This window comes from Saccopteryx leptura, chromosome 9, assembly GCF_036850995.1.
Source record: "Saccopteryx leptura isolate mSacLep1 chromosome 9, mSacLep1_pri_phased_curated, whole genome shotgun sequence".
NCBI lineage: Eukaryota > Metazoa > Chordata > Mammalia > Chiroptera > Emballonuridae > Saccopteryx > Saccopteryx leptura.
Window position 1 is genome coordinate 75,397,203 of NC_089511.1, and position 14,227 is coordinate 75,411,429.

The window sequence follows — 14,227 nt, forward strand, 5'->3', positions numbered from 1 at the left end:
GGAGGCGTGAACTGGGAGGAGTCGGGAGAGGAAGAGTTTGTAAAAATGGAGGCGGTGTTACGAGGAGGGGGTGGAGCCAGAGCGCCGGAGGGGTGGGGTACACGCTGGATCCTAAGTGGGGTGAGAGCACGAAGATGGCCGCCGCTGAGGAGGAGCCGAAGCCCAAAAAACTGAAGGTGGAGGCTCCGCGAGCGCTGAGGTGAGCGCTCCCCTACGTAAGGTGAAGGGTGACGGCGACGGCCTTTAACCAGCGCCCACATGTGCTTGCGCTGCGCTGGCGTTGGGTCCTCGCTGCGGCTTGGGGCCGACTCGCAGGTCCCACTCCTGGAGGAGCCGCCCGCGTGGTGGCGACCTCTCGTTTGGTGCCCGCCCAGTTTGGCGGAGTCGCCTCCTGCTCGGAGCGGCCTCGGCCGCCCTCGGCCAATCAGAGCGACAGCCGGGAGGGTGGGGGTAGGGCCGAGCCGGCTGTGGGCAGGCTGCGGGCACCACGTTGTAGTTTTCCGGGCTGTGCTGCACTGGAGAGACTCCGTGGACGGAACCCAACCTGAGCCAAGTCACGCGCGGCCACATTCCCTTTCCTGGGGGATAACGAGGAGGAGGTCCAGTGACTGCTCTGCCCTGGGCAAAGAGAATTCTTGGACAGTTTTTGTGAAATGTCGCGGAAGGGCGATTTGACCTTCCTTTTCTTACACACTCTGAATGCTGGCAATTTTGTAGACAACTCTACCAGGGATCTAGATCCAGCCTCCGAGACTTGGCGAGGACGGCATTTAGATGAATGGATAGGAAAGACTCATTTTTCCCTTTTTTTTCTTGCACTTTTTGACAGTAGTGGGGACAGTTCTGTGCCTGACACTTGCCTCACATGTGATAGATGTTGCAACTTATACTTATAAAAATTGTTAAATAGTCTTACTAATAAGTATAAAGTGCAGCGTGCGCAGCTCTTGATTTTGAAATGTTCTTGGAAGGCAGTGATTTTTCTAACTAAAGGTAGACATATCAAATTGATTTAAAACTATTGGGACACTCATTATCCAAGACAAATCTCATTTTTTCCATCATCGCCCTTCTTTACCTACAAAAGAAGGAATCATTCATTAGTTGAAAAAAGGTCACTTAGGGACCCAAATCCCTGCCAGTGCCTTTAATGTATTTTTACTACTTTCAAAGGGTTAATGTCCCTACCTTGCAGAGAAAAGAAAAGACACTTAAAGTAAAAATTCAGAAATCCTGGTGGGTTAGATTGTCCTCCAAAACACCAAGGTTGCAGGTTGATCTGGGTCAGGGCACATACGAGAAGTGACCAATAAATGCACAACTAAGTGGAATAACAAATGAATGCTTCTCTCTTTCTCTCTCCTTCTCAAATCAATTAAAATTTTTTAAATTCAAGGTATTCTATTTTTATTTTAAGCTTTCAAACGAGTGAAGCAATGATTTTCAATTGGCGTGCTGCATAAGAGGCACACTGAAATGTCGCAAGAATTTTTGAGACATGCAGTACTTGTTTATTTAGAGGCATTGACTTCTTTTCCCATAGATTGTCAAATAAAAAAAATGACAACAGTCAACACAGCAATAGCCGTCCAGTTTGAATGAATTAAAATTACACCCTTTTTTTTGTCAGATTGGCAAAAAATATCTTTTTGGGTGTGCTGCAGAATTTTAGTAATTATTTGTGCCATGAGATGAAAAAGGGTGAAAATCCTTGGAATAAAGCAAGGGCTTTTGAATAAGACTTATCTAGGTTCAAGGCATGAGCTTTTCCTATTTGTCCCATTATTAAGAGTTTCCTTAAAAGGCACCTCCTCCAGCCTGACCTGTGGTGGCACAGTGGTTAAAGCGTCGACCTGGAAATGCTGAGGTCGCTGGTTCAAAACCCTGGGCTTGCCTGGTCAAGGCACATATGGGAGTTGATGCTTCCTGCTCCTCCCCCCCTTCTCTCTCTCTCTCTCTCTCTCCCCCTCCCTCTCCTTTCTAAAATGAATAAATAAATAAAAAAAAAAAAAAAAAAAAAAAAGGCACCTCCTCCACAAAGTTTCCTCTACCAAATTGGAAGACAGATAAAAATTTCTCCTAGTGTCATGCTAAACATACTGCTCTTAGATTTTCCCTTATGTGCATAATTTTCAAAGTGCTTTCCTGTTTTACAGATGAGGAAATTGATGCCCAAATGAAATAGTTAAGGAACTGAAATATGAACCCAGAGTATGTGGGGTGCAAGTTTATTGTTGTTTGAATACTCTGCCTGCTTTTTTTTTTTTTTAATTTTTTTTTTTATTTTACAAAGAGAGAGTCAGAGAGAGGGATAGATAGGGACAGACAGGAACGGAGAGAAATGAGAAGCATCAATCATTAGTTTTTCGTTGCGACTCCTTAGTTGTTCATTGATTGCTTTCTCATATGTGCCTTGACCATGGGCCTTCAGCAGACTGAGTAACCCCTTGCTCCAGCCAGCGGCCTTGGGTCCAAGCTGGTGAGCTTTGCTCAAACCAGGTGAGCCTGCGCTCAAGCTGGCGACCTTGGGGTCTCAAACTTGGGTCCTCCACATCCCAGTCCAACGCTCTATCCACTGTGCCACCGCCTGGTCAGGCTACTTTGCCTGCTTTTATAGGCCACCCAAAGTATACTTCTCTCTGCTTATGCCTCATTAAAACTAATGATAAATAATGTTTAATACTTAAGAACTATATGTCCCTGCTAGGCACTATGTTAGGTGTTTACCTATTTTAAGTTCATCAGTTCTGCATCAGGGTAGATAACTGTGATTATCTCCATTTTATGGGAGGAAACCAAAATAGAGAGGTTAAGTCATTATCAAAGTCATGTATCTAGTAAGTATGCGGTTGGGATTTTAGTCCAGGTAGTCTGATTCTACATATATATGTACTCTCAGTTACCATGCTATACTTTTTTTTTTTTTTTAACAACAGGGACAGAGAGAGCGTCAGAGAGACAGGAAGGGAGAGAGATGAGAAGCATGAATCATCAGTTTTTCGTTGCAACACCTTAGTTGTTCATTGATTGCTTCTCATATGTGCCTTGACCACGGGCCTTCAGCAGACCGAGTAACCCTTGCTCAAGCCAGTGACCTTGGGTCCAAGCTGGCGAGCTTTTTGCTCAAGCCAGATGAGCCCGTGCTCAAGCTGGCGACTTCGGGGTCTCGAACCTGGGTCCTCCGCATCCCAGTCCGACACTCTTTCCACTGTGCCACCGCCTGGTCAGGCCCATGCTATACTTTTTAACTTCAAGTAATTTATCTAAAAACCATAGTGAATTATTAACTCAGTTTTTGTTTCTTTACTACTTGTGCCTCTGTTCTTGCTTTTGTTGTTAGTATACATACTTTTTATGTTGTTGTAGTATGTGAGCATATGATACAAAATAATTCTTAAATATATATAATGTATTTTATATGTCATTAGTGTCTATTTCAAACTTCTAAAAGTCCTTAGGCAACAAAAACTCATTTTATACACTATCTATTTAGTGCCACCTGTAGACTTGAAATTAAAAGATTAGAAACTTGAGCCTGACCCGTGGTGGTACAGTGGATAGAGCATTGACCTGGGACGCTGAAGTCCCAGGTTTGACACCCTGATATTGCTGGCTTGAGCGGGATCATCAACATGATCCCAGTGTCACTGACTTGAGCCCAAAGGTTGCTGACTTGAAGCCCAAGGTCCTTGGCTTGAGCCCCCACCCCCTTCCGGTCAAGCCATATATGAGAAGCAATCAATGAACAACTAAAGTGATGCAACTACTAAAGTGATGCAACTGCAAGTTGATGTTTCTCATCTCTCTCAAAAAAAAAGAAAAGAAAAAAAGTTAGATACTTCAGTACTGGAACAAATTAATTTTTTTGTGAATACCTTTTAGGATTGGCTGTTCCTACTTTCATTGTATTAGTTTGGCTTTAAGGGTCACAGTGTGATAATGCACTGAGTGGTTAAGACTGCATACATTATCTATGGCAGGGGTCCCCAAACTACGGCCCACGCCGCACGCGGCCCCCTGAGGCCATTTATCCGGCCCCTGCCGCACTTCCGGAAGGGGCACCTCTTTCATTGGTGGTCAGTGAGAGGAGCATAGTTCCCATTGAAATACTGGTCAGTTTGTTGATTTAAATTTACTTGCTCTTTATTTTAAATATTGTATTTGTTCCCGTTTTGTTTTTTTTCTTTAAAATAAGATATGTGCAGTGTGCATAGGGATTTATTCATAGTTTTTTTTATAGTCCGGCCCTCCAACTGTCTGAGGGACAGTGAACTGGCCCCCTGTGTAGAAAGTTTGGGGACCCCTGATCTATGGTGACTTGTTTGACAGCTCAGGGGCTGGCTGCATACAATATTTTGGTTAACTTTTAAGAATGACTTACAAAGTCTAAACATAATTTAATGTGTAGGTCAGTCAGTGGGGAACAAATAAACATACAATATTTTGGTTCACTTTTAAGAATGACTTACAAAGTCTAAACATAATTTAATGTGTAGGTCAGTCAGTGGGGAACAAATAAACTCAGGTATGATTTATAGATATCAGGGAGAGGATTTAGGCCTTTGTGAGAATTTCAGTTAGCTCTGGAATACGGTTTTCAACCAGGGGACATTTGGCAATGTGTGGCTTCATTTTTGGTGGGGGCTGCTACTGGCACCTAGTGGTTGGAGTTCAAGGATGTGGCTAAATATCCTGTACTGCACAGAAAGCCCCCTACATCAAAAAATATCCAGCCAAAACTGCTAATAGTGTTGAGATTGAAAATACTATGATCTAGGGAGAGCATCTGACAAGTCTAGCCTCCCTTTCTCAGATAGCCATTATTTTTCTAAGCTGGATTGCTTTTAAGGGTATAGCAGTTACTGATGTTGCAAAGAAATAAACAGGTTCTAACTAATTTCACATTGGGTTGATTTCACAATTGAGTGCCAGACAATATATTGGGTGCTTTACATATCCTGTGCCATTTAATCTTCCCAGCAACCTGTGAGGTAGGAGTAATGATCCTGATGTTACAGCTGAGGTATTTAGGGCTGAAAGAAGTCATGAAGCATTTTGGGGAACTGCTCTCTAGATGAAGATGTTCTATCATGATTACCTATATTAGGATCTCTTTTCTTTTCTCTCCTTTGGAAATCTCATCCAAGTTCATTTCTTTAGTGGTCACCTCTAAGAGGATACAGTTTCTTTTTTTTTTTTTTTTTTTTTTTTTGTATTTTTCTGAAGCTGGAAATGGGGAGAGACAGTCAGACAGACTCCCGCATGCGCCCGACCGAGATCCACCCGGCATGCCCACCAGGGGTGATGCTCTGCCCCTCCGGGGCGTCGCTCTGCTGAGACCAGAGCCACTCTAGCGCCTGGGGCAGCGGCCAAGGAGCCATCCCCAGCGCCTGGGCCGTCTTTGCTCCAATGGAGCCTTGGCTGCGGGAGGGGAAAAGAGAGACAGAGAGGAGGGGGGGGTGGAGAAGCAGATGAGCGCTTCTCCTTATGTGCCCTGGCCGGGAATCGATCCCAGGTCCCCTGCACGCCAGGCCGACGCTCTACCACTGAGCCAACCGGCCAGGGCAGGATATAGTTTCTTCAAAGGCATGTTCAGCATATGTCAAGTCTGTTCTTTCAGTCAGTATTTCAAGTGACTGTTATTTTTAGCATGGTGCTAAACTTGGTACCTATAGTGAGGTAAGACCCAAGTTCTATCATCCTGGTGGAAATTAGTGGGGTTTGGGAAAATGATACCTGAGGATTCTGAAGGACAACAAGGAGTTAACCAGGTGTGACATAGTGTGGCTGGTTTTATAGGAAAGTTTGTTTGGATGTAGAAATGGGAGAGAGCTGCTTTTTGGGTAACTGTAGCAGAAGGTGTATGGGGTTCGGGCTTTGTACTCTACGCTTTCACTTGTGTGATGTTTCTGTCTCTATATCCTTTAGCTCTCTGACCCTAGTTTTACTGTTTGATGGAGATCTCCTGATTGTCTTGCTGACACTTCAGAGTCATATTTAGCAAACTAAATCTATCCATTGTCCTAAATCTGCACCTTTATCCATGGTTCTGTTAATGGCATCACTAACTTGTCTTTCTCCAAAGTTTGGAACCTAAATACTTGATTCATTTTTTATCCACATGGAATTATAAAGGTTGTTCTTCAGTAATGTCTCATAAATGCTTTTCCATTTCAATTTCTGCTGTTACAACTCAGGTTTAGATTTTATCTTGCTTGGACTTTGAATTGGCTTCCTAACTAGTGTGCCCACCTCCAGTTTCATCGTGTTCTACCTAATCCAGGAGTCTCAAACTCAACTCAGCATGTGGGCCACAGAGCAAGATCACAGCCGTTAGGCGGGCCGCATTAGGTCTACAAAAGGCAACTGTTACACAACACTTTTCTCACTGCAGTTGAAAACAAAAAATCAGTACAACAAGCACAATCGTACATGCAGTTTACTCAGTGTCACAAAACGACCAGAAACTGTAGTTCGCATCACAACTGCTGTTAACTAAGCTAATATCTAGCTAGGATGCTAGAGAAATGAAAAATACAAGTAGGCCCCTAGGCTTACTTAATTTTATCCAAAATATTTTGAACTTCGTGGATTAGTCTGCGGGCCGCACACAGTTGTTCGGCGGGCCGCGAGTTTGAGACCCCTGACCTAATCTTTTTCAGGCATAGCTCTACTTAATCATCCTCAGCAATATTTGTAAGCTCTGAAGTTGATGTTAGGAAGGTTTTAATTCTAAGAGCCCACATCATAATTTTCTCTGATATTAGCAATTAAAGGTTGTGCTAGGTCATGACTTTTGATAATATTAAAAAGGAAACAAGCTATAATTCTCCAACTAGCAAATATTGAGCATCTCTCAAGTTAGCAAATAATTGTTGTTTGCTAGCCATTTCACTTTCATGGACTCTTACCTCATTCAAGACCCCGCATTTTAAAGTTGTATAGTAAACCTAGGAATGTCTGTAAGTAACTTAGGTGACCAAGCAACAGCTTCCTTAACCCCTTCTTCTAAAACACATTTATTTCTCTTTCAGAAAATTTTCTAGATTATTTTTACAACTGAGCACATGGTTCCTAGAGTGGTCTGCTGTGATGATTAAATGACAAAATGTAGGCAGATTGAAAAAGAGAAAGGATGATTGTATGTCCTTAGTGCATTGCATAGTGCTTGGTCCTTAGTTGTATGAATTATCAGCATAACATAGGGTGGGACTGATAACTTTCACTTTTGTAGAGCTTATGTATTTAATAATTCAGCCTAAAATTGAATGAGTGTAGCTCTTTTTGGATGATATTGCATGTGTTCACTTATATTCACAAATTTAATCCTTTAAGATTAAGGCTTTGGGCTATATGAAGGAAAACGGAAAACAGAAATCTCCTGAGGTATTTTGTATGAATGCCTTAGTAAGATCCTTTCCTAGGCATTATATGGTGCTAAGAGAGCCAAAGGAAAGCCTGCCAGGATCCTGTGTATCTCCGAGCAAGCATGAAGTGTTTGGATTCCAGGGAGAGGAAGGAGGGCTCTAGGAAAAGGAGAGGCATTGAAAACAATGTTTCTGATTTGAGATTTAGGTGTAGGCTAAATAAAACATGAGATTGATAAGCTACTTTCTATTTGGAATATGGCTCTACTTCCCTTTCATTGATTAAAATCCTCCCTGTGTGCAAAATGTTCCCAGTTAAGTAGAAAAGAAAGATAAAAAATTTAAAGCCATTCTGGTCAGAATGGAAGCCAGTAGGGTAGTGGTTAAGAGCATGGTCTCTGGAATCTGACATCTGGTTTGACTCTTGGTTCTTACTAACTGGTAATCTTAGGAAGATTGCTTTCTGACCCCATGCTTTTGTTTTCTCACCTATGAAATGGATACAATAATAGTATTACCTCATGATTGTTGAGAGGATTTCATGAAAAACTGATTATGAAATTGCACATAGTAAGTCTTCAAAAAATGTTAGCTGTTATTAATTATTATGGTACTGTTTATTCTGTTTTTAACTCCCCACTCGGCTCCAAATGCAGTAATTATAAATTTACATTTTATCTTAATCAAAAGGCTGAAAAGCAATACAGCAATTACAAATTTAAAAAGTAAATGAAAAGATGTAGGTATACTCCAGAACAGATAAATATCTCCAGGGGCTAAGGATAGAAAGAAAATATGCGGTTAGATTCCGGGTTTAGGAGCTGGAGGAAATAACTGCAGTGGAGCTGGAGTTAGATCTTCTCGAGGAAACTGGGAACTGGGCTGGGGCTAGATGTAAAGAAACTGAAATCTAGCTGTGCTTTAAGAAGCTATGGACCTGAAGTGGTGACACAAGTGGCTGAGCTGCCAGATGGCTTAGAGTTGGGACCTGTAATAGCTCCACTGTCACCTAGTGCAAGAGCATTGAGTGTGGAGGCGATGGGCTCTGGAAGAGGGGTGGCCTACTTCAGGAAAAAGGAAGGCAAAGTCTGAGCCTGCAAACATATGAGGAAGACCATTACTTAGAAAATATGTACAAGCACCAGAAGATAAATTCACTCAAAACTAATCACATTATTAAAGCAATTTCAAAATGACTAAGTATTTTAAAGATCTTTAAATAGATAAAAGAGGTAATAGCCATTAAGTAACAACATGTTTTGAATCAAAAGTAAATAGATAGGGCCTGACCTGTGGTGGCGCAGTGGATAAAGCATCGGCCTGGAATGCTGAGGTTGCCGGTTCAAAACCCTGGGCTTGCCCGGTCAAGGCACATATGGGAGCTGAAGCTTCCTGCTCCTCCCCCCTTCTTTCTCTCTCTCTCTCTCTCTCTCCTCTAAAATGAATAAATAATAAAAAAAAAGTAAATAGATAGGAAGTAAGGGGAAGATAAATGAAATTATTGAAATTAAAACAAAAAAATACAGTGGTTAAACTTTAGATCAAGCATACTTGAAGAGAAAATGAGAGAATTGAAAGATAGTATGGAGTAATTCACCCAGATGTAGCACAGAGAAATAGAATTTAAGAGATGCGAATGTAAATTGAGAGGCACTGACTTAATCAGTGAGTTCCAAAAAGAGGAAATAGTATGAATGGTGGGGAGGCCATATTGGAAGAGATGATGACAGAATTTTTCAGAAGTTTGGAAGATCAGAGTCTTCAGGTTGAAAAGATATTCCAAGTACATAGGAAGATAAAAAAAAATACACACACTAAAAATGTAGAGATTTTGATCCTAATTATTATATTAATGTGTATAAAAAGTATCTGGAAATTTAGACACCAAAATTTTAATAGTTGTTTCTCTAGATGGAAGGATTGTGGTTATTTTTGTTTTCTTTATTCTGTTGATTTTAAACTGGAGAAACATGATATTCACTGAAAACATAATTTGTCTCAGTGTTGAGTGGCTAAATGTCACTGTTACAGAATGTACCTTTGAGATACTAAGTAAATCTGGAACTTTGTAAAGTATTATGATTTTATTATAGGTTGTAATCTTTTTATCTATACTGAAATCCTCAAAGCTCTGAAGCCTGCAAGTTTTTAAAAAAAGTTTGAGCCTGACCAGGCAGTGGCGCAGTGGATAGAGCATTGGATTGGGATGTGGAGAACCCAGGTTTGAGACCCTGAGGTCGCCAGCTTGAGCGCAGGCTCATCTGGTTTGAGCAAAGCTCACCAGCTTGGACCCAAGGTCGCTGGCTTGAGCAAGGGGTTACTTGGTCTGCTGTAGCCCACGGTCAAGGCACATATGAGAAAGCAATCAATGAACAACTAAGATGTCACAATGAAAAACTAACGATTGATGCTTATCATCTCTCTCCATTCCTTTTCCTGTCTGTCTGTCCCTATCTATACCTCTCTCTGACTCTTTCTCTGTCTCCATAAAAAAAATAAAGAAAAAGTTTGAGATGAATTAATTTGACAGCAAAACGAGCTGATATGAAGCTCTCTGTAGTATCTTTCTGACACAAATGTATATTGTTTGCTGTAGAAATATTAATCTGTTTGTTAATGGCATGCTGCATGAAATCCGCCTGGGTACTTGACAAAATATAATACACAGTGTGTTACCTTCCTAAAATTAATACATTTCTGAATTCCATAAAATTTTGGCCCCAAAACATATTCTGCCTTAATAATTTGACAAAAGGATTGTGGACCTTATTAAAAATTTAAATAGTTTTTAAAAGTTTGTTATTATGCAGAAATAATAATTTTTCATCAGAATCAGTTGCTAGATTTTTCCTGCAGTTCCCTTTCTACACTTCTGTGATACTAAACAGATGCTTATTTCAAAGATCTTTTGGCTAGTTTTATCGTAGTACTGGTACTAGATATGTCATTGAGTTACTAGGCTTTTCTTCCTCTAATAGTAACTGACTAAGTTAAAAACTCTTCAACTTTTGGACTTGAAGATTTGGAAGGCTATTTCACTGAAGTGGTTTCACAAACTGAAGTTTCACATAGTGGTTGAAGAAAAAACGTTTTTTAAAAAAATTATTTAAAAGATTTTTTAATTTATTTTAGAGAGAGGAGAGAGAGAGGAGGGAGGAGGAGCAGGAAGCTTCAACTCCCATATGTGCCTTGACCAGGCAAGGCCAGGGTTCTGAACTGGCGACCACAGCATTCCAGGTCGACACTTTATCCACTGTGCCACCACAGGTCAGGCCGAAGAAGATACATTTTGAATATTTCCAAGACAGATTTAAAGTTGTTGCCCTCACATGTTTGATTTTTGTTTGTACCTTTTTTTTTTTTTTCTTTTTTTTTTTCTGAAGCTGGAAACAGGGAGAGACAGTCAGACAGACTCCGCATGCGCCCAACCGGGATCCACCCGGCACGCCCTCTGCCCACCAGGGGGCGATGCTCTGCCCCTCCCGGGCGTCGCCATGTTGCCACCAGAGCCACTATAGCGCCTGAGGCAGAGGCCACAGAGCCATCCCCAGCGCCCGGGCCATCTTTGCTCCAATGGAGCCTCACCTGCGGGAGGGGAAGAGAGAGACAGAGAGGAAGGAGAGGGGGAGGGGTGGAGAAGCAAATGGGCACTTCTCCTGTGTGCCCTGGCCGGGAATCGAACCCGGGTCCTCCGCACGCTAGGCCGACGCTCTACCGCTGAGCCAACCGGCCAGGGTGTGTGTACCTTTTTGTACTGTGGCTTTACACAATTGCTTTAAAAATGTGTTCATCTGAAAAGCAGTGTAAGTAGATTTTAATATGAGAACATCTGAGTTTCCATTTACATTTTTGCTTTCATTGATTGTGTGCATGATGATTTCAGCATATTCTTTAGAATAGAATAAGAAAATATATGCACAGCAATTATCAGGTAAGAAATTCTTACCTTTTCAAGGTATATCAGTTTGGTTACTATATTAACAGGGTCTCACTATTTTGTCAAAAAGCCACATTTAGTGACTAGTGAGCCCTGTTATTTTGCTATGTTACTTGCAAATATAGGATAATATATATGAAGGTAGCGCATTTGATCATGGATCACTCACAAAATTGGGATTCTCAGAAATACTGAAGTGGTTATTTGGCTGTTTGCCTTCTAGAGGCTGAGAGGGTGACTCACTAGTAGAACCATTTCTAAGTTTCTTAGAGACTCAATTACTAACATAACTGGGAAATCTAGTCAAATATGACTCCATTCTAGGAGTGTATATCTTCTCTCTATTGTCCTTATGCATTGGATTTATTTCTCAACAGACCATCTCAAAGTAACAAAGAAGATGGCATTTTTCAACCCCAAGCTAAAATCTCATGAGCCCAATAGAAGAGGCTTTTTACATACAGATACCAGTTTTCAGAATACTCTCATCCTGCATACCCACCATTGCACTGATTACTGTATTGGAGGTGGGGCTTTTGATCAGATTTGGATGTATTTTTATTTTTCATTCTGTGATTGTGTGTGTGCATGCCTGTGTGTGGGTGTCAGTGGGTATGTGAACCAGTGGATGTTATATATGTGGGGGAGTAGGTGGATGTTGAGGGGGACACTCTACTCACCAATATCAGGATCTTAAAAACAATTTCCCCACTCTCAAAACTTCATTCCTCAAGGTCCAGCCAAAGTCTGTCTTTTCTCTAAAACTTCTTTAATCATCCAGCCTGGAAATGGCTTCTTCTCTGGATGTTTGTACTTTCTACTTTGTATTATTGCTACATACAGTATGTGTATGTTTTATCTCAATTACTGCTGCTTGAAGTCAGGAAACTAGTTGAATAACTTAGTGCCTCATAAGTAATTACTTAAAAAAAAATTTTTTTTTGAAGTGAGAAGCGGGGAGGCAGAGAGATAGACTCTTTCATGCACCCTACTGGGATCCACCCGGCTTGCCCACTAGGGGACGATGCTCTGCTCATCTGGGGCATTGCTCCATTGCAACTGGAGCAATTCTAGCACCTGAGGTGGAAGCCATGGAGCCATTCTCTGCTCCCAGGCCAACTTTGCTCCAATGGAGCCCTGTCTGTGGGAGGAGAAGAGAGAGATAAAGAGAAAGGTGAGGGGGAAGGGTGGAGAAGCAGATGGGCGCTTCTCCTGTGTGCCCTGGACGGTAATTGAACCCAGGACTTCCACATATCAGGCCGGTGCTCTATCACTGAGCCAACCGGCCAGGGCCCATAAGTAATTACTTCATTGCAAAATGACAGGCTCTAAATTTTTGTTAAATAGATGAATTCTATACTTTTTACAGATGCTTTAAGGTTGGTTGTAGTACTCATTGATGTAAAGTGATTTTTTGTATTAGCTATAAATTCTTTATTCATAAGAGTTGATAGAATGCCTACCTGAAAATACTTGGACCTTTCATTTTTCTTGTTAGGTGGAGTGAGCTTGTGTGTGAAATAACTCTTTTTTTTTTTCTTTTTTTTTTTAATTTTTTAAAAATTTTTTTATTTATTCATTTTTAGAGAGGAGAGAGAGAGGGGGAGAGAGAGAGAGAGAGAGAGAGAGAAGGGGGGAGGAGCTGGAAGCATCAACTCCCCTATGTGCCTTGACCAGGCAAGCCCAGGGTTTCGAACCAGCGACCTCAGCATTTCCAGGTCGACGCTTCATCCACTGCGCCACCACAGGTCAGGCCAATGTGAAATAACTCTAATACTGGATTGCACTCTTAGATTGCATTTCTGTTCTTGTGACTATAGTGAGCTTTGACTAGAATAATCCTCTTTTGAATTTGTGTTATTGAGCAGAAAAAGTTCGTCCTCCTAACACCAACAGGGCCAAACATTAAACACTGAGAATTACAGTGGAGACATACTGACTATTTTATTATGAATGGCATCACGTAGGAGAATGGGAAGCTAATACTCAAATGCCTGAACTCCTCTAATGGTTACAGGTTATATAGGACAAAGTCACAAGACACCATGGGTTAGGAGTTTCAGGGTCATGCTGGGAGCTGATTGGTCAGAGGTACAGTATTCTTCAGGTCTTGAGGATAGATAGTTCTGAGGTCTGCACCAGTGTCCCTCTGTCTGGTTTCATGGGAAGAAGCCAGAGGTTCATTCCACCTTAGGGCTCAGGAACTGAAACAGCTTAGGTCAAGATGTTATCTTTAGCCTGCCAAAGAGATTTGAGCTTTGTGACTCTTGGTCTGGTCCAGGTTACTGTTTTCTGCTGCCTCAGGAGTTGCTGATTATCCAGGGGAAAGGGTAGGTCTCTGAGGGGTATATATAGAGAGATGATTTCTATAGCTAGGCTTTCAAGCTGAATTTAATTACAGTTATAAGGACCCTTGGTTTCATTTGTCCATGGGGAAACTTTCATTAGGAAAAATATACTTCTGTATGAACAGTAATATTTTATTAAGGCCCCGTGGTCAATATTTTTCTTTTTATAAAAATATAGTAGAATTGCTGCCTGGCCAGGTGGTGGCACAGTGGAGAGTGTGTCAGAATGGGATATGGAGGACCCAGGTTTGAAACCCTGAGGTTGCCAGCTTGAGCACAGGCTCATCTGGCTTGAGTGCAGGCTTACCGCTTGAGCCTGGGGTCACTGTCTTGAGCATGAAATCATAGACGAGACCCCAAGGTCGCTGGCTCTAGTAAGGGGTCACTTGCTCTGCTGTAGCCCCCCGGTCAAGGCACATGACAAAGCAATCAATGAACAACTAAGGTGCTGCAACGAAGAATTGATGCTTCTCATCTCTCTCCCTTCCTGTTTGTCCCTGTCTGTCCGTCTCTCTGACTCTGTCGTCTCCGTCAAAAAAGAAAAAAGGTAGAATTGCTTATTTGGTGGGAGAGTT

General features: G+C 41.7%; 1 protein-coding gene across 1 annotated transcript in view; it reads left to right on the forward strand.

Annotated features, from left to right (window-relative positions):
* Positions 1–54: 54 nt before the first annotated feature.
* The window catches only part of ADK (adenosine kinase), a 657,653-nt gene continuing 643,480 nt past the window's right edge, over positions 55–14,227 (forward strand). The window contains exon 1 of the mRNA XM_066349840.1: positions 55–199. Coding sequence (XP_066205937.1) covers positions 135–199 — 65 coding nt within the window. The 5' untranslated portion in view covers positions 55–134. The remainder of the gene's footprint in view (positions 200–14,227) is intronic.